General features: G+C 43.5%; 1 protein-coding gene across 1 annotated transcript; it reads left to right on the top strand.

The window, feature by feature from the left end:
• The first annotated feature begins 1,264 nt into the window (after nt 1–1,264).
• On the top strand, nt 1,265–15,190 carry LOC129846618 (inactive serine protease PAMR1-like). The gene is made up of 12 exons (XM_055914570.1): nt 1,265–1,562; nt 5,629–5,808; nt 6,565–6,690; nt 7,110–7,224; nt 7,485–7,702; nt 7,911–8,018; nt 8,636–8,836; nt 9,264–9,491; nt 9,962–10,028; nt 11,590–11,852; nt 12,265–12,581; nt 14,017–15,190. The coding sequence occupies exons 1-12, from the start codon at nt 1,343–1,345 to the stop codon at nt 14,587–14,589; spliced, it is 2,616 nt and encodes an 871-aa protein (XP_055770545.1). The 5' UTR covers nt 1,265–1,342; the 3' UTR covers nt 14,590–15,190.
• The last annotated feature ends 1,309 nt before the right edge of the window (nt 15,191–16,499 follow it).

Below are 16,499 nucleotides of genomic sequence, written 5' to 3'. Positions count from 1 at the left end.
ACTGTATATTTAGATATGTCTCTGGTTCCATCATTGCTTCAACGCTAAAGAGTCACTCTGCTCGCATGACAAATGAGTCAAAACTAATCTCATGAGTCTGTTTCAGCAGTCTGGACCCGTCAATGTGTTGTCGTCCGATGTAACCCCAAGTCACTCTGTCATACATTTACCTTTCTTCTTCTACCCCTCATGGCTACTCATTTTATCTGTCTTTTGTAAAATGGATGTATTCTAAATCAATTTGTGCATTGACATAATTTGTAAAAGTGTAAAATATGTTTTTCCTAATTAAATGCTGTTTCTATACGTAAACACCAGGTTGTCTTCAGAAAGGGATTGTTAAGCTATTACCATATTGCTTAAAGGGATGGTCCACTCGAAATAAAATCTACATGATTTTTACCATTTACGTTGGCTGTAGACGATTCCCGAAGACTGTTTTTGGATAAGGCATTTGAAAAGTCGGTATTCCTCAGATGTACACAAGGGTCGAAGGGTTACTGGCTAGGGTTTGTAATTTATAGTACATAAAGTATAGGGGGATTTTCTTTGGTTCCTTTTCAACCTTCTCTAGAACTAGGAGGCAAATGTCCATTAAACCTAATGGTTCTGGTCCCTATGGTCAGTTAAAATCTTAACTCCGAGTCCCATCTGGATGCAATGCCTGGAAAAAGAGAGGTTTTTTTATTTTTACATGGAAACTGTATTCAAGCCACGTAATGAAAAACAAACAGTGATTTGCAATGAGCTGTGCAGCGCCTGTCCGCCCCATTGCCTGGGGCCCTTTTGTAGAGAATACACTGTCATCATTTATACAAGCTTTGCCCAGGTTCGCTCCTATAGACAACCTGGAACAGGAATGACATTATTTCTGCTTATCACTGTTTGTTGGCATGGGGATCTCGCAGGCCAGAGCCTGAGGGGGTTACAGTACAATGACGTCCTGATTCAGGCTCCCCTGAATTCCCCCGCCATACAAACACAGACGGAAAACATCTTTCCCTGGAGTATCATCAACTCGCCATCTCTGTTTTCTCCATTAAAAGTGACAGTGTTTTTCCCTGCAACACTCTGGACGTGCCAACATGCAGCCACTCCCCTTTTCCTTTAGAGTTCCAGAACTCCACATGGCACGTCTGAAAACAGAAGCTAGAGAGTTCTGATGCGTGGTGAGTATGCATGGAGCTTGTCCGTCATTACAGAGAGAGAGAGAGTGCAGAATGCCAGTGTGACTCCTGGTGAAAAGAAAGGGTTGAATCTCTCTTTTAGTGTCATGAGTAAGTGTTCTCCGCAACAGCTGCTTTGCATCTAGGGCCCAGAGAAAGAGAGGATAGTGGGATTGATGTGGATCGTTCTGAACAGGAACACTTTAGATTCTGGATTCCTGTCCCTCCTCAGTGACATCATGTGTGTTCTGGTTCCTAGCTCTATGGTTCTGGTGTGCAAGAGGGCGCTGCCCACCGGGAGGGCGACAATGCCCCCTCATCTGCAACCCAGACACCTCCTGCCTCTTCTTCTCCATGTCATTCTACTCTGCCTCCATGCAACTGCCTGGCCCCACGGTAAGAGCTGGAGCGATGATTTCATCATATACTGATGATAACACATTTCATTCAGATGTATGACTCTACGAAGCTGTTGTGACTTGTATTAGCCTGCCTATTCTGAAGTGTTCACACAACTTCCATTGTTAGAGTTTTTCTTTTGCAGTTGCTGAGTAGTTTATTTCCTCTGAGTCATATGGGCATACCTAGTCATGTCTGGGTTTTAACTTCTCTAGTCACTTACCTAGTCATGTCTGGGTTTTAACTTCTCTAGTCACTAACCTAGTCATGTCTGGGTTTTAACTTCTCTAGTCACTAACCTAGTCATGTCTGGGTTTTAACTTCTCTAGTCACTTACCTAGTCATGTCTGGGTTTTAACTTCTCTGGTCACTAACCTAGTCATGTCTGGGTTTTAACTTCTCTAGTCACTTACCTAGTCATGTCTGGGTTTTAACTTCTCTAGTCACTTACCTAGTCATGTCTGGGTTTTAACTTCTCTAGTCACTTACCTAGTCATGTCTGGGTTTTAACTTCTCTGGTCACTAACCTAGTCATGTCTGGGTTTTAACTTCTCTAGTCACTAACATAGTCATGTCTGGGTTTTAACTTCTCTAGTCACTTACCTAGTCATGTCTGGGTTTTAACTTCTTTAGTCACTAACCTAGTCATGTCTGGGTTTTAACTTCTCTAGTCACTAACATAGTCATGTCTGGGTTTTAACTTCTCTAGTCACTTACCTAGTCATGTCTGGGTTTTAACTTCTCTGGTCACTTACCTAGTCATGTCTGGGTTTTAACTTCTTTAGTCACTAACCTAGTCAAGTCTGGGTTAACTTCTCTAGTCACATAACTAGTCATGTCTGGGTTAACTTCTCTAGTCACTTATCCTAGTCAATTCTGATTTTTAACCTCTCTAGTCACATAATTAGTCATGTCTGATTTTTAACTTCTCTAGTCACATACCTAGTCAAGTCTGGATTCTCTGCTGTTAGAAAGCTGGGGACATTTTCTGTGTACTGCCACACTCATTTTGACCAGACTTTAATGAGAATATGTATGACTGTTGGACTCTATTAAACTCCCTAGAAGTCTAATTAGCACAATAAAATAATACCTGTAAAAAGACGTCAGTTTAAACTAGAGACATCTGTTGACCTAGATATATTTCAATCCGCTGATGTTGCATTTCCGAATCTGCGGTGAAAGGTGACAGAGCTAGAGTGATGTTTGTCAGACCATGAGACATCCCCAAAATTGGTCTTCTCACAAAAAAAACTGTGACCAATGTTTCTCTCAGAAATAATATAGGACAGACACTTCAGAACAAACTTCCTTTAGATTTTTGGGTGACTATCTGTTCCATGTAGTGAATCTGTTATTCAATGTGTTTGTGTGAGCAGTAAGGCCAAATACATTTTTTCATCAACTATTTGTGTTTATGTTGTATTTTATACTTCAAGGGGTCTTAAAATTTCAAATTAAATAGATAAATGTTCCTTGGTATGATCTTCTTTAAACAATTCCATATAGATAGTAGAACCCCAGATTAGACAGGGTTTATTCTGTAGAGGGTTAAAGACACATCTTTGGCACCATCACGAGATAGGGTCAGATTGGGTTTGGGGGGTTTCTTGCTATTGTAATGACCCCTGTGGGAAAACAAAGTGAACTGTGAACCATGAATTTACGATTCAAGCACATTACCTCCTGTTCCAATAGGATTAACCCACTCAGCAGAGTTAGTCACCAGAGAACTGTAGAATCACAGCATAGAATCACATTGGTTCCTTTTATTGTCTCTCACATAGAACTTGCCACAAGGCACCTGGAAGTTGATGAGAGGTATCTAACCAATTATAGTCTCACAGACGATTGCTACCCTAAACCCTCTTCCAGTGCACACATGCTATACTTAAGCAATAAGGCCCGAGGAGTTGTTATATCTTGGCCAATATACCACACGTAAAGTCCGTTCTTAGGACACAGCCCTTAGCAGTGATACATTGGCCATATACCACAAACCCCTGAGGTGCCATATTGCCATTATAAACTGTTTACCAACATAAATATGACTGTAAATTAGTTTTGCATCATACCCGTGGCATATCGTCTGATATACACACTGCTAGAACGCTGTTTCAGCATCCAGGACCCAAACTACTGTACCTAGTTTATAATGTAGCTACGGCTGCGTTTACACAGGCAGCACAATTCTGATATTTTGCCCAATCATTGGCAAAAGAGCTGATCTGATTGGTCAAAAGACCAATTAGTGAGAGAAAATAAATATTAGAAATGGTCTGCCAGGTTAAACTCAGCGTTAGAGCCCTAGTCAAACAGATGTGATAACCAGATCTGTGAGATAGCAGAGGTAAGATTCATACTGATAACTTTATCCCCCAAAAACATTATGCCAGTACAGAGAGGAAACATTAAAACGTACAGATGAGACGTCCTTGTTTTGTGTTGCGTTCAAACTGTAGCTAAATATTCTTTTGGCAAGTATGTGTCATGAATCCAAACGTGCATTCATGTAGACTGTAGAGCATGCTATTTTACTGAAGCAGTAATCATAGACATATGAATGGCATGCCTCGTGACATGTTTCTTTATTTAACTAGGCAAGTCAGTTAAGAACAAATTCCTATTTTCAATGACTGCCTAGGAACACTGCCTTGTTGTAACGGCTCTCTTTCGGTGAGTGAGTTGACCAAGGCGCAGCGGGTTGTGAATACATAATGAACTTTATTTAACAAGACGAAACTAAACACACGAAGAACACTTGAATAATTTTACAAAACAACAAAACGAACTAGACAGACCTAAACTATGAACTTACATGAAACGAGGAACACATAAACAGGAACGACCGACCGAACGAACGAGACGAGACAGTACCGTGTGGTGCAACAAACACAGACACAGTGACAATCACCCACAAACAAACAGTGAGAACCTCCTACCTTAATATGACTCTCAATTAGAGGAAAACGCAAAACACCTGCCTTTAATTAAGAGCCATACCAGGCAACCCAAAACCAACATAGAAACGGAAAACATAGACTGCCCACCCAAAACTCACGCCCTGACCATCACACACATACAAAACAACAGAAAACAGGTCAGGAACGTGACACTTGTTCAGGGGCAGAACGACAGATCTTTACCTTGTCAGCTCAAGGATTTTTATCTTGCAACCTTTCGGTTACAAGTCCAACGCTCTAACCACTAGGCTACCTTGATTCACAACATGCAAGTCTCTTTATGTGTAACTCCCTTGATACGACATTGCTTGTTCTTTTGAGTTTAGGCTGGGTATCATGTGTTGTGCAGGTATGTGTTAGTACATGTGTGAATTGGAAATGTGTTTCTTTTTGCATATCCCAACTCTCCCTGTGTCACGACTTCCACCCAACTCGGCTCCTCTCCTTGTTCGGGCGGCGTTCGGCAATCGACGTCACCGCCTTTCTAACCATCGCTGCTCCATTTCTCATATGTCCATTTGTTTTGTCTTGTTCCATACACACCTGGTTTTCATTCCATAATCACACTGCATGTATTTAGTCCTCTGTTCCTCTCCATGTCTTTGTGTGTAATTGTTTCGTGTTACGTGGTTATCGTTACTCGCCAAACTGGGTTTTCATATTTCCGTGTTTTTTGCACACAGTTTGTTTATTTTGTATTACAGTGTCTTGCATTTATCGCGCCTTACACTTTTGCCTTGTGGGCTGGAGGTTTTCAAGAAGCTGCGTTCTTCTGTTATTTTCTCTACTGCCATAATAAAGTGTGTTCAATGCTCCCTGCTCTCCTGCACCTGACTTCTCCACCAGCAGCGCACAGCCCTGACACCCTGAGACACCCTCAGGGAATGGGGTCACGACCAGGGTCAGCCATTGTCAACAGTGATCCTGGAGCAATTATGGTTCTGTGCCTTGCTCAAGGACACATTCTTCAACTTGCCGGGCTCGGGGATTCGATCTAGCGACCTTTCGGTTATTGACCCAAGGCTCTAACCGTTAGGCTACTTGCCAGGCTAAAATGGGCTTTAGGAACTACATTTGATTGACTGATTGATTGGTTTTAGATTCCAGAGGTGTGGTGGATGACAAGTGTCCCAGCTCAGAGTGGAACCACATGTGTAGGGACTGTTGTGAGTACCAGCTGATCCAGTGTAGATGTCCTTCCCAGGGGGCACAGGTGGGCTACTCCGTCCCCTGCTGCCGCAACCAACTGGACCAGTGTGACCCCTGCATCATCCACCCTGGTAAACAACCTATCAGACCTCTACCAAAGATACTGGTAACTAACCCCAAGATATGTCATCGTTGTCGTTTCCAGTGGGAGCAAATGAAGCATATTGGGCAGAACAGGCATGGAGGTGGGCAGAACCAAGCATGACCTAGCGAGATCCTGTTGTCATGTTTTAGCATATATTTGCATATTTCTGCTAGGTAACACCTTTGTGAAGTGTTCATGTGCAACAATTCAATTCGCCGTTGCATTCCTTGTAAACAAAACAATTTTTTTAAACTTTGGCAAAGGGTCAAGTATACAAAACTTAGTCCACTCTGTTCATAACAGATTGTAATTTGGGAAGAGAACTGTATTGACACCAAGTTTGATTTAGCTCCATTTTCTCCCACGTTCCGCCCCTGGACTTCCTCCCATCACCACATTTGGTGGTGAGAAGAAGCTCTAAACGGACACTTCAGATTTCTACATCCTGTGAGACGTCTGTCTTCTTCTTTTAATCTCTACTGCTTCCCTGTGACTCCCTTCCAGCTTTCTTACTCAATACAACTGTTTGTACACAGACATTTGTCTTATTATTCTTCACATGTTGATAATGCTTTACGTTAATATGTTATTACAAGGATTCACTTTTTCTTACAGATTTATAAACGTTTAATTAACCGAAACATTAAAAGTGATAAAACATTGTTTGAAATTGCGTGTCATTTAGCTGCTTGCAGAACAGTGATCTGATCCCCTGGCTCCCCTGTTTCTCCTCTTCCCTCAGGCTGCAGTCTGTTTGAGAACTGTAAAACCTGTCACAATGGGACGTGGGAGGCCAAGGATGATTTCTTCATCCGAGGGAGATTCTGTACGGACTGTCGTCAGGGCTGGGCAGGTGGAGACTGCAAGAGTGAGTCAGCTGTTTCAGGGGTAGAGCATTTTCTAAATTACAGTCCTTGGGAGTTTCTCACTTGTTTCATGGCCAGTGTTGGGGAGTAGTGAACTACATTGAAATGTTGGTACCATTTTAGTAGTTAATTACTTTTTAGCCCTATGATCTGTTCTTGCTGTATTCTATGACATTTCATATTTATATATGATGAATCACAAAGTATCTTCAGCTATGTTTATAACTTTAGTGTAGCTTAAAACTTAACTTCTGCCAATGTGATGTAATTGGTAGCTTGGTAAACTATATTTTCATAGGAGCTTCCCCAACACTGTTCATTACACATTTACTTAAATGACTTGCTGCAAACTTCTATGTTGTAATCTATAGTCATCTTGTGTTGCATTACGGAAGCTCAGAGTATGTGTTCTTGTCCCTAGCATGTGGAGGGGTGATTCGTAGAGTCCAGGGCCACATCATGCTGGAGAGTTACCCCATTAATGCGCACTGTGAGTGGAGGGTGCAGGTAGAGAGAGGGGAGAACGTGGAGCTCAGGTGGGTCCCTGAATTGATTATACTGTACTATACTGTCAAATTCATTGAATCTCTCATTGTCTTTCATGAAGTTGAATGTGATTCTATGAGGAAGTTGTCTGTCACAATCCAGTCGCAGCTTTCATGGACCTGTGCTGGAAAAAAATGTTTTAAAAGGGTAGTAAGAGGATATCCTAATATGGACACTATAAAGATGAATATCTTATCCTCCATAACAGCCAAACATGATGATAACAAAGACCTTGTTTGGATCCGCCCAGGTTCTCCATGCTTAGTCTAGAGCCTGACCACAACTGTCACTATGACTACGTGGAGCTGCGGGATGGTGACAGCCTGAGCTCCCCCGTCATTGGCAGGTTTTGTGGGAATGAGCTGCCTCCACCAATCAGAACCTCTGGAAGCAGGCTGCACGTCCTGTTTGTTTCAGACGGCTACAACAACTTTGATGGCTTCTTTGCCGCTTTTCAGCAGAGCTCAGGTAGCTACAGGCAGGTTTTATTGCCATTATGAACAAGACTTCAGCATAGATGTTGCATTTCCTTATATGGTTACATTTTGGCCAAGATGATTTAAATTATTTCAATCTATCAGCCTGTCGGTTGGTCAGCCTGTCTGCTGCTCAGCCTATTATTCATGAATAATCTGTCTAATTGTCTGTTTGTTTAATATTTGCTGCTCCCTTGCAGCGTGCAGCCCCTCCCCTTGTCAGCACCATGGAACCTGTTTGCTGGACCCAGTACAGTCTTTTCGCTGTGCATGTCTGGCAGGCTACACAGGTCAACTGTGTGAGAATGGTTAGTGATCCGTCTGGGAGCCATAACCTCATTTCCTCTCCAAACAAAGTGAGTTATTCATTTCATTCAGGTATTATAAAACCTAGTTCTACTGCTTCCTGGGAGGAGAACCTTTTACTGCAGTGGGTTATATCAGGGTCATACAGAACCTTTTACTGCAGTGGGTTATATCAGGGTCATACAGAACCTTTTACTGCAGTGGGTTATATCAGGGTCACACAAAGTGTTTCTTGGTAGTCTTAAACAAATCTACATTAAAACAAAAGTATGCACCTCACATGGTTATGGGCTTAAAAAAAGAAGACACTTGTACAATGTCAGATATGGATTTGAGATGTCTTCAATTTTGAGTGTGCATCACAGTATTACACTTTATATGCACAGGAGACTGACATATAACAAAACTGTTTGACATAGATGCACCAGATTTTCATGAGTTACATTTTTTGTAAATCTTTATTAAAAATATAACATTCCACCCATGAGGCCAAAGGGGGCGCTATTGGTCACTGACTGCAGGAAAAGGCTACGGGTCATTTCAGGAGTCCAGACCAAACTGGTGATGGTTGATATAATATTTCTACACAGACAACACAGTCTCTCTCTCTGCCTTCCAGTTGCTAGGAGTCAGGTGTGTGTGTTGCCAGCGAGGCCCGTGAACGGGGAGCTCCTCTCTGTGTACGGCCTGGAGGATGAGCTCCTGGCTGTTCAGTACCTGTGCCACCCACCCTACACACTGACTGGCACGCCCCAGAGGACCTGCCTGCCCAACGCCACCTGGAGTGGCACGGTGCCCATCTGTGGGAAGGTAGAAAAAGGTAAAGTTAAAGATCATGTAAATGAATGGATAAACTGTATTGATCCCCTCCACAGACAGGAATGTTGCAGACATGAGTACTGATGGAACAGTTACATTACATTAGATGATGCCTCACGTGTCAATAAAAGAAACTACACAAGGAAAACAAGAAGAGAGTACACAAGGAAAACAAGAAGAGGGTACACAAGGAAAACAAGAAGAGAGTACACAAGGAAAACAAGAAGAGAGTACACAAGGAAAACAAGAAGAGAGTACACAAGGAAAACAAGAAGAGAGTACACAAGGAAAACAAGAAGAGGGTACACAAGGAAAACAAGAAGAGAGTAGAGAAGGAATGAACATACACAACATAGTCATGGTAGACCATTGAATGACCAGTCCATTTCTCAATTCATGACTCTCCTCAATCTCTTTGTGTCTCTCAGAGCCCATTCGACCCAGTCAGAGGGGTGCAGACCCAGTCAGAGGGCTCGGGGTGTGTCCTCCTCCAGCCAGGCTGCACCATGGCTACCTCCAGCTGGTCCGGGGCTCTGGAGGAGGGCCTGACACAGTGGACTACTTCTGTAACACCTCCTACATCCTGAGTGGAGGCTCCCGGAGCACCTGTCTCCCAGATGGCTCGTGGAGTGGCCGGCAACCACTGTGTGTTAGAGGTATACTGACAGCAAACAGCCATTTAGATAAAACACCTGCACATGTTTATCCACATTTATAAACGGACTTGTTCCAGCCCGGAATGCTGATTGGCTGACAGCCGTGGTTCCAGCCCTGAATGCTAATTGTCTGAAAGCCGTGGTATATCAGACCGTATACCACGGGTATAACAAAACATACATTTTTACTGCTCTAATTACATTGGTAACCAGTTTATAATAGCAAGAAGGCACCTCGGGGGTTTATGGTATATAGCCAATATATCACGGCTAAGGGCTGTGTCCAGGCACTCTTTGTTGCGTTGTGCGTAAGAACAGCCCTTAGGCGTGGTATATTGGCGATATATCACACCCCCTTGGGCCTTATTGCTTAAATAACATCAGACTGTATAGTGCTTTAGTGCTGTTGTTTAAGTTACTGGACAATGCTGTTGATTACGTGGTTAAGGGCTCTTTCTCTGTGTCCACAGCCTGTCGAGAGCCTAAGGTATCTGAGCTGGTGAGACACAAGGTTGTGAAGCCAAAGGCCCCATCCAGGTATGACCCGTACATCCAGGTATGACCCGTACATCCAGGTATGAGCCGTACATCCAGGTATGACCCGTACACCCAGGTATGACCCGTACACCCAGGTATGACAACTACATCCAGATATGAGCGTACATCCAGGTATGAGCCGTACATCCAGGTATGACCCGTACATCCAGGTATGAGCGTACACCCAGGTATGACCCGTACACCCAGGTATGACCCGTACACCCAGGTATGAGCCGTACATCCAGGTATAACCCGTGCATCCAGGTATAATCCGTACATCCAGGTATAATCCGTACACCCAGGTATGAGCCGCACACCCAGGTATGACCCGTACATCCAGGTATAACCCGTACACCCAGGTATAACCCGTACATCCAGGTATGACCCGTACATCCAGGTATAACCTGTACATCCAGGTATGACCCGTACATCCAGGTATGACCCGTACATCCAGGTATGACCCGTACATCCAGGTATGACCCGTACATCCAGGTATGACCCGTACATCCAGGTATGAACCGTACATCCAGGTATGAACCGTACATCCAGGTATAACCCGTACATCCAGGTATAACCCGTACATTCAGGTATAACCCGTGCATCCAGGTATAATCCGTACACCCAGGTATGAGCCGCACACCCAGGTATGACCCGTACATCCAGGTATGACCCGTACATCCAGGTATAACTCGTACATCCAGGTATAACCCGTACATCCAGGTATGACCCGTACATCCAGGTATGACCCGTACATCCATGTATGACCCGTACATCCAGGTATAACCCATACACCCAGGTATGACTCGTACATCCAGGTAGAACACGTATATCCAGGTATGAGCCGTACACCCAGGTATGATCCGTACATCCAGGTATAAACCGTACATCCAGGTATGACCCGTACATCCAGGTATGACCCGTACATTCAGGTATGAGCCGTACATGCAGGTATGACCCGTACATCCAGGTATGACCCGTACACCCAGGTATGACCCGTACACCCAGGTATGAGCCGTACATCCAGGTATGAGCCGTACATCCAGGTATGACCTGTAAATCCAGGTATAACCCGTACATCCAGGTATGACCCGTACATCCAGGTATGAGGCGTACATCCAGGTATGAGGCGTACTAATACTACTGTACGTCTCATGCTGACTGTTTGTATGTCAATCTGTATAAAGCCGGCACCTTGGGTGAATTTAAACACTGCTTCTGGTTTTTGGTTTTATTTTACAGCATTGGTGTCAAACTCATTCCACAAAGGGCCGAATGTGTGCAGGTTTTATTTTTTTCCCCTTTCAATTAAGACCTAGACAACCTGCAGAAGGGACATCCTTATTAATTAGTGACCTTCATTCATCAATCAAGCTCAAGGGAGGAGAGAAAACCCGCAGAAACTCTGCCCTCATTGGAATGAGTTTGACACGTGTTTTACAGACAATAGTAAACAACAATAGTAAACATTCCCAGTAAACATTTATTCTACATCTCTTTTAAACATGCCCATTGTTAAGCTGTTCTCCTTGTACACAGACACCTTCTCTGTCCCCTACTACAGGCAGAGTCCAGTCCACGGGCTTCACACCTCGGCCAGGCATAAGGTCTATGACAGTCTCCCCCCTGGCATGGACCCACCCTCCTCAGGGAAGCTCCCCAGCACCCAAGACCCTATCCTGGGGGATTTACCCCGTGGTTTCCACCACCTGTACACTAGCATAGAGTATGAGTGTGCCTCCTCTCTCTACCAACACTACGGTAGCCCCCGGCGTACCTGTCTGAAGACTGGCAGGTGGAGCGGACGTCATGTCTCCTGCTCGCCAGGTGAGGGCAGCGCTGACTTAAAGTAAAGGAGATGTACTCAAACTTAGTCAGCCAATGTCTTGAGGGAATGCACAGATTTGGTTTTACGAATATGGTCCCACTTTATTTGATCCATTTATACAATTCAGTACACATTAATGAAACATTTCAGATTACTGTACAAGTGTCCCTAATACATTTACATCAGTTCGCAGATGCTCCGGTTAAGTGCTTTGCTCAAGGGCACATTTGACAGATTTTTTACCTAGTTGGCTCGGGGATTTGAACCAGCGACCTTTCGGTTACTGACCAAACACTCTTAACCGCTAGGCTACCTGCCTCCACAGGTGTACATGGTAGTTAGAAACATAGTCAGAAACAACCTATTTCCTCTCCCATCTCTGACACCTCCTCCTCTCTCTTTCTGTAACAGTGTGTGGTCAACTCCCAGCAGCCTTCAGCCCTCAGAACCTCACTGAGATTGGATGGCCCTGGCATGCAGCCATCTACCTCCGCTCCCACATCATCCGCAGTGCTGGCTCTGGCCTACAAGCGGCACCAGAGGAGGCCTCCTCTCCCTGGCAGCTGGCGTGCAGTGGAGCACTAGTCACCCAGCTCAGTGTGCTGGTGGCAGCTCACTGCCTGGTGGTGGCAGGAGTGGGCAAGCCGCAGTGGGTAGATCCAGCTGACATTAAAGTGGTGATGGGAATACACAGCCCGGGCCAGATGAGGACACTGAAACAACTGCAGGTGGGTGTGAGTGATGCTAAGCTAGGGGGATGCTGTTTCTAGACAGGGGGTAAAAGTATCTCTTGAATTCTGTGAACACAGTTGTGAAGCCAGTATAATACTTTCTTGACAATGTGTAAAGGGGCAATCTGCAGTTGAAACAATAACAAAGCAGGCACACCACCACTGTTCTTGGTAAAAAGCTGTGGAATGTGGCTGGAGAAATGTAACCATTCTCAAATTCATAGACAGAGCTATGGATTGCAAGGGCTGACCATCCATAATGATATAAAAAATTATATTGTAACCGTATTTTGAGGCTATACAGTGTTTGTTTACATTTACGTTGTTTACAAACATTGGAGCAAAAGAAGCTTTTTGTTGAGTTCAGATGGAGTACGACAATTGAACTAAATTCATGAGGCATTTTTAAGTTATATTCTAAAAGAATGGGTATAATAATGGGTATCAATGGGTATTTATCATTCATTTATAAGTGGATGAAGGAACTGTAGATTGCTCCTTTAATGCCTACCAAAACATGCCAAGGTGATTTGTGATAGGCCCATTTTAAAGATGCCGTCCAATTGTCTTGATTTCCATATCATATCAGATTATAAACCAACTTGTTGTTCCTCTAATACGGGTTGTGGTATAACTGTAAAATACCATTCAAAGGTCCTGTATCCTCCACATCATCATTTCCAACAAATGCTGTAATATTTGGATATCATCAGATTTCACTGAAACACATTTCTGTCAGCATTGTAAAATCATTAGGTAAACGGAGCTTCAAGTAGGCCCATAAGGTGTTAATATGTTGGGCAATATTGTCACTTCAAATCCTGAATTGAGAAACACCTACAGGTGTAGGATCTTAATTTGAGCCAGTTTGCTACAGAAGGAAAATAATCTTGCAGCACCAGGAAATGTGAATTATTATACGGATTATAATTAATGGACATGTTTGTTGGGCTTGATACATTTTGCATAAGGGAAATCAAGTCTGTCGTTTCAAAGTGTAAATTACAAACTTCAGAAGCCTTTCTAAACCTCAAATACACTTCAAGTTTTACATTTCCAGCACTGTTCTTCTGCAACAGGGTGATCAAATTAAGATCCTACATCTGTATGACACACTGGTATAAATCCTATATTGTCATGTCAATGGGAGATGTAGGAAACTAAGGTTGGGGGTTTGTCCTAAACAATTAGACCTCCTTGTGTTATACACAAACACTTCCCTCTGGAGAACAGATTGTAAGACTGTTGTCGCCAACCTCACCGACCAAATCTCAATGCACATGGCAAGTCAGTAAGCTGTGCTTAGGTCCGGCCAAGTTGCATGCTGGGACACTTATGTGTTTAGACTGAGCCAAGCAAGCTGCCACTGCTCTAACTCTCCGCACGGCATTCATTTTGCTCCATCTGTCTCATGTCTCCTCTGATCCAACAGGTTTCCTCTGTCCTGGTCCATCCCAGCTTTGATCCTGTGACAATGGACTCGGACCTGGTCGTTCTGAAGCTACGGGACAAGGCCAAGATCAGTGAGCATGTGCTGCCCGTGTGTCTCCCTAAAATGCAAGGCGGGGAGGTGACCGCCACACAGGGCTATGCCACCGGCTGGCTCCTTGCATCCGACTCAAGGTCCAGTTCCACACCCAGCCTAGACGCCGAGACAGCCCAGACTGGAGTGGTCGAGCTGGGGGATGTCGTTCAGTGCGAGAGGCAGTTTGCTCAGAGCGGGGCCCCTGTCACCATCACTGACAATATGCTGTGTGCAATGCGCCACCCTCTCAATCCCACCAAGCCTTGTCCCACTGTCAGTGCAGGCATTACAATCATACCATCTCCTGCCACTAAGCCATCATCGGGTCCTTCGGAGGGACAGGGGGATGATAGTGTTGTCTGGGAGCTTCTGGCTTTAGAAAGTTTTGGTTCTGAGAAATGGAACTGTGGCCCAGGGCTTTACACAGTCCATACCCGGATAAACAACTTCAAAGACTGGATACAGAAAAACATGCAGTAGATCTCTGATTTGACTCCAGTCTCAGCCACTCTGTCACCATCATTGACAGTCTGTGTTATTTTCTAACAACTCACTTACTCACTGTTGCCAGTTCGCTGAAACAGATAACAGGGCTAAGTGCTTGGCAGTGTATTCGGCTGAGCCAATTGGAAACTTCCTAAGACGAGATGTGGGGAGGACAGTCAACCCTGGCACTATTTACTATGATGTATATTTAGCACTAATTACTATTATGTACACTGAACAAAAATATGAACGCAACATGTAAAGTGTTGGTTCTATGTTTCATGAACTGAAATAAAAGATCCCACAAAATGTTCCATATGCACAAAAGCTTATTTCTCTCAAATGTTGTACACAAATGTGTTTACATCTCTGTCAGTGAGCATTTCTCCTTTGCCAAGAAAATCCATCCACCTGACAGGTGTGGCATATCAAGAAGCTGATTAAACAGCATGATCATTACACAGGTGCACCTTGTGCTGGGGACAATAAAAGGTCACTTTAAAATGTGCAGTTTGGTTACAATGCCACAAATGTCTCAAGTTTTGAGGGCGAGTGCAATTGGCATGCTGACTGCAGGAATGTCCACAATAGCTGTTGCCAGATAATTTTATGTTCATTGCTCTACCATAAACTGCCTAGGACGTTGTTTTAGAGAATTTGGTAGTACATCCAACCGGCCTCCCAACCGCAGACCAGGTGTTATGGTGTCGTGTGAACAGTTTGCTGATGTCAACATTGTGAACAAAGTGCCCCATGGTGGGGTTATGGTATGTGCAGGCATAAACTACGGACAATGAACACAATTGCATTGTATCGAGGGCAATTTGAGTACACAGAGATACCGTATTTGTATTTATTATGGATCCCCATTAGATGCTAACAAGACAGCAGCTACTCTTCCTGGGGTCCAGCAAAAAAAAAGGCAGTTATACATTTTTTAAAACATTATAATACATTCACAACATATTAACAAAATATAACGTGACGAGATCCTGAGGCCCGTTGTCGTGCCATTCATCCGCCGCCATCACCTCATGTTTCAGCATGATAATGCATGGCCCCATGTCGCAAGGATCTGTACACAATTTCTGGAATCTGAAAATGTGACCAGTTCTTCCATAGCACGTAATCTCACCAGACATGTCACCCATTGAGCAAGTTTGGGATGCTCTTGATTGACGTGTACGACAATGTGTTCCAGTTCCCGCCAATAACTTCACGCAGCCATTGAAGATGAGTGGGACAACATTCCACAGGCCACAACCAACAGCCTGATCAACTGTATGAGAAGGAGATGTGTCACGCTGCATGAGGCAAATGGTGGTCACACCAGATACTGACTAGTTTTCTGTTCCACGCCACTACCTTTTCTTAAGGTATCTACAGATGCATATCTGTATTCCCAGTCGTGAAATCTGTAGATTAGGGCCTAATGATTTGATTTCAATTGACTGATTTCCTGACATGAACTGTTGCATGTTACATAAATATTTTTGTTCAGTATATATTTAGCACTATTACTATGACGTATATTGATTTACTACTCATCTAATGAGAATGTCATGACCTGCAAGGAAATTATGAAGATTTTAGAAGTCAGACGCATCACTTGCAAGGCCAGCAAAACGATTACGCCCATATCCTAAACATATCATAGCCATAAAATCACCATAACATAACCATGTCATAACCATGCCATAACCATACCCTAACCATATGATAACCATAAAATCACCATATAATAACCATAAAATAATATCATAACCATAAAATAACCATATAATAACCGTAACATAATGATATCATAATCATAAAATAACCATATCATAATTATATCATAACCATAAAATCACAATAAAATAACCGACATTATAATTATATCATAACCATAAAATAACCATATC

This window comes from Salvelinus fontinalis, unplaced genomic scaffold (assembly GCF_029448725.1).
Source record: "Salvelinus fontinalis isolate EN_2023a unplaced genomic scaffold, ASM2944872v1 scaffold_0602, whole genome shotgun sequence".
Lineage (NCBI taxonomy): Eukaryota > Metazoa > Chordata > Actinopteri > Salmoniformes > Salmonidae > Salvelinus > Salvelinus fontinalis.
The sequence above is the reverse complement of the archived record's forward strand: the minus strand, read 5'-3'. Positions and strand labels throughout refer to the sequence as shown.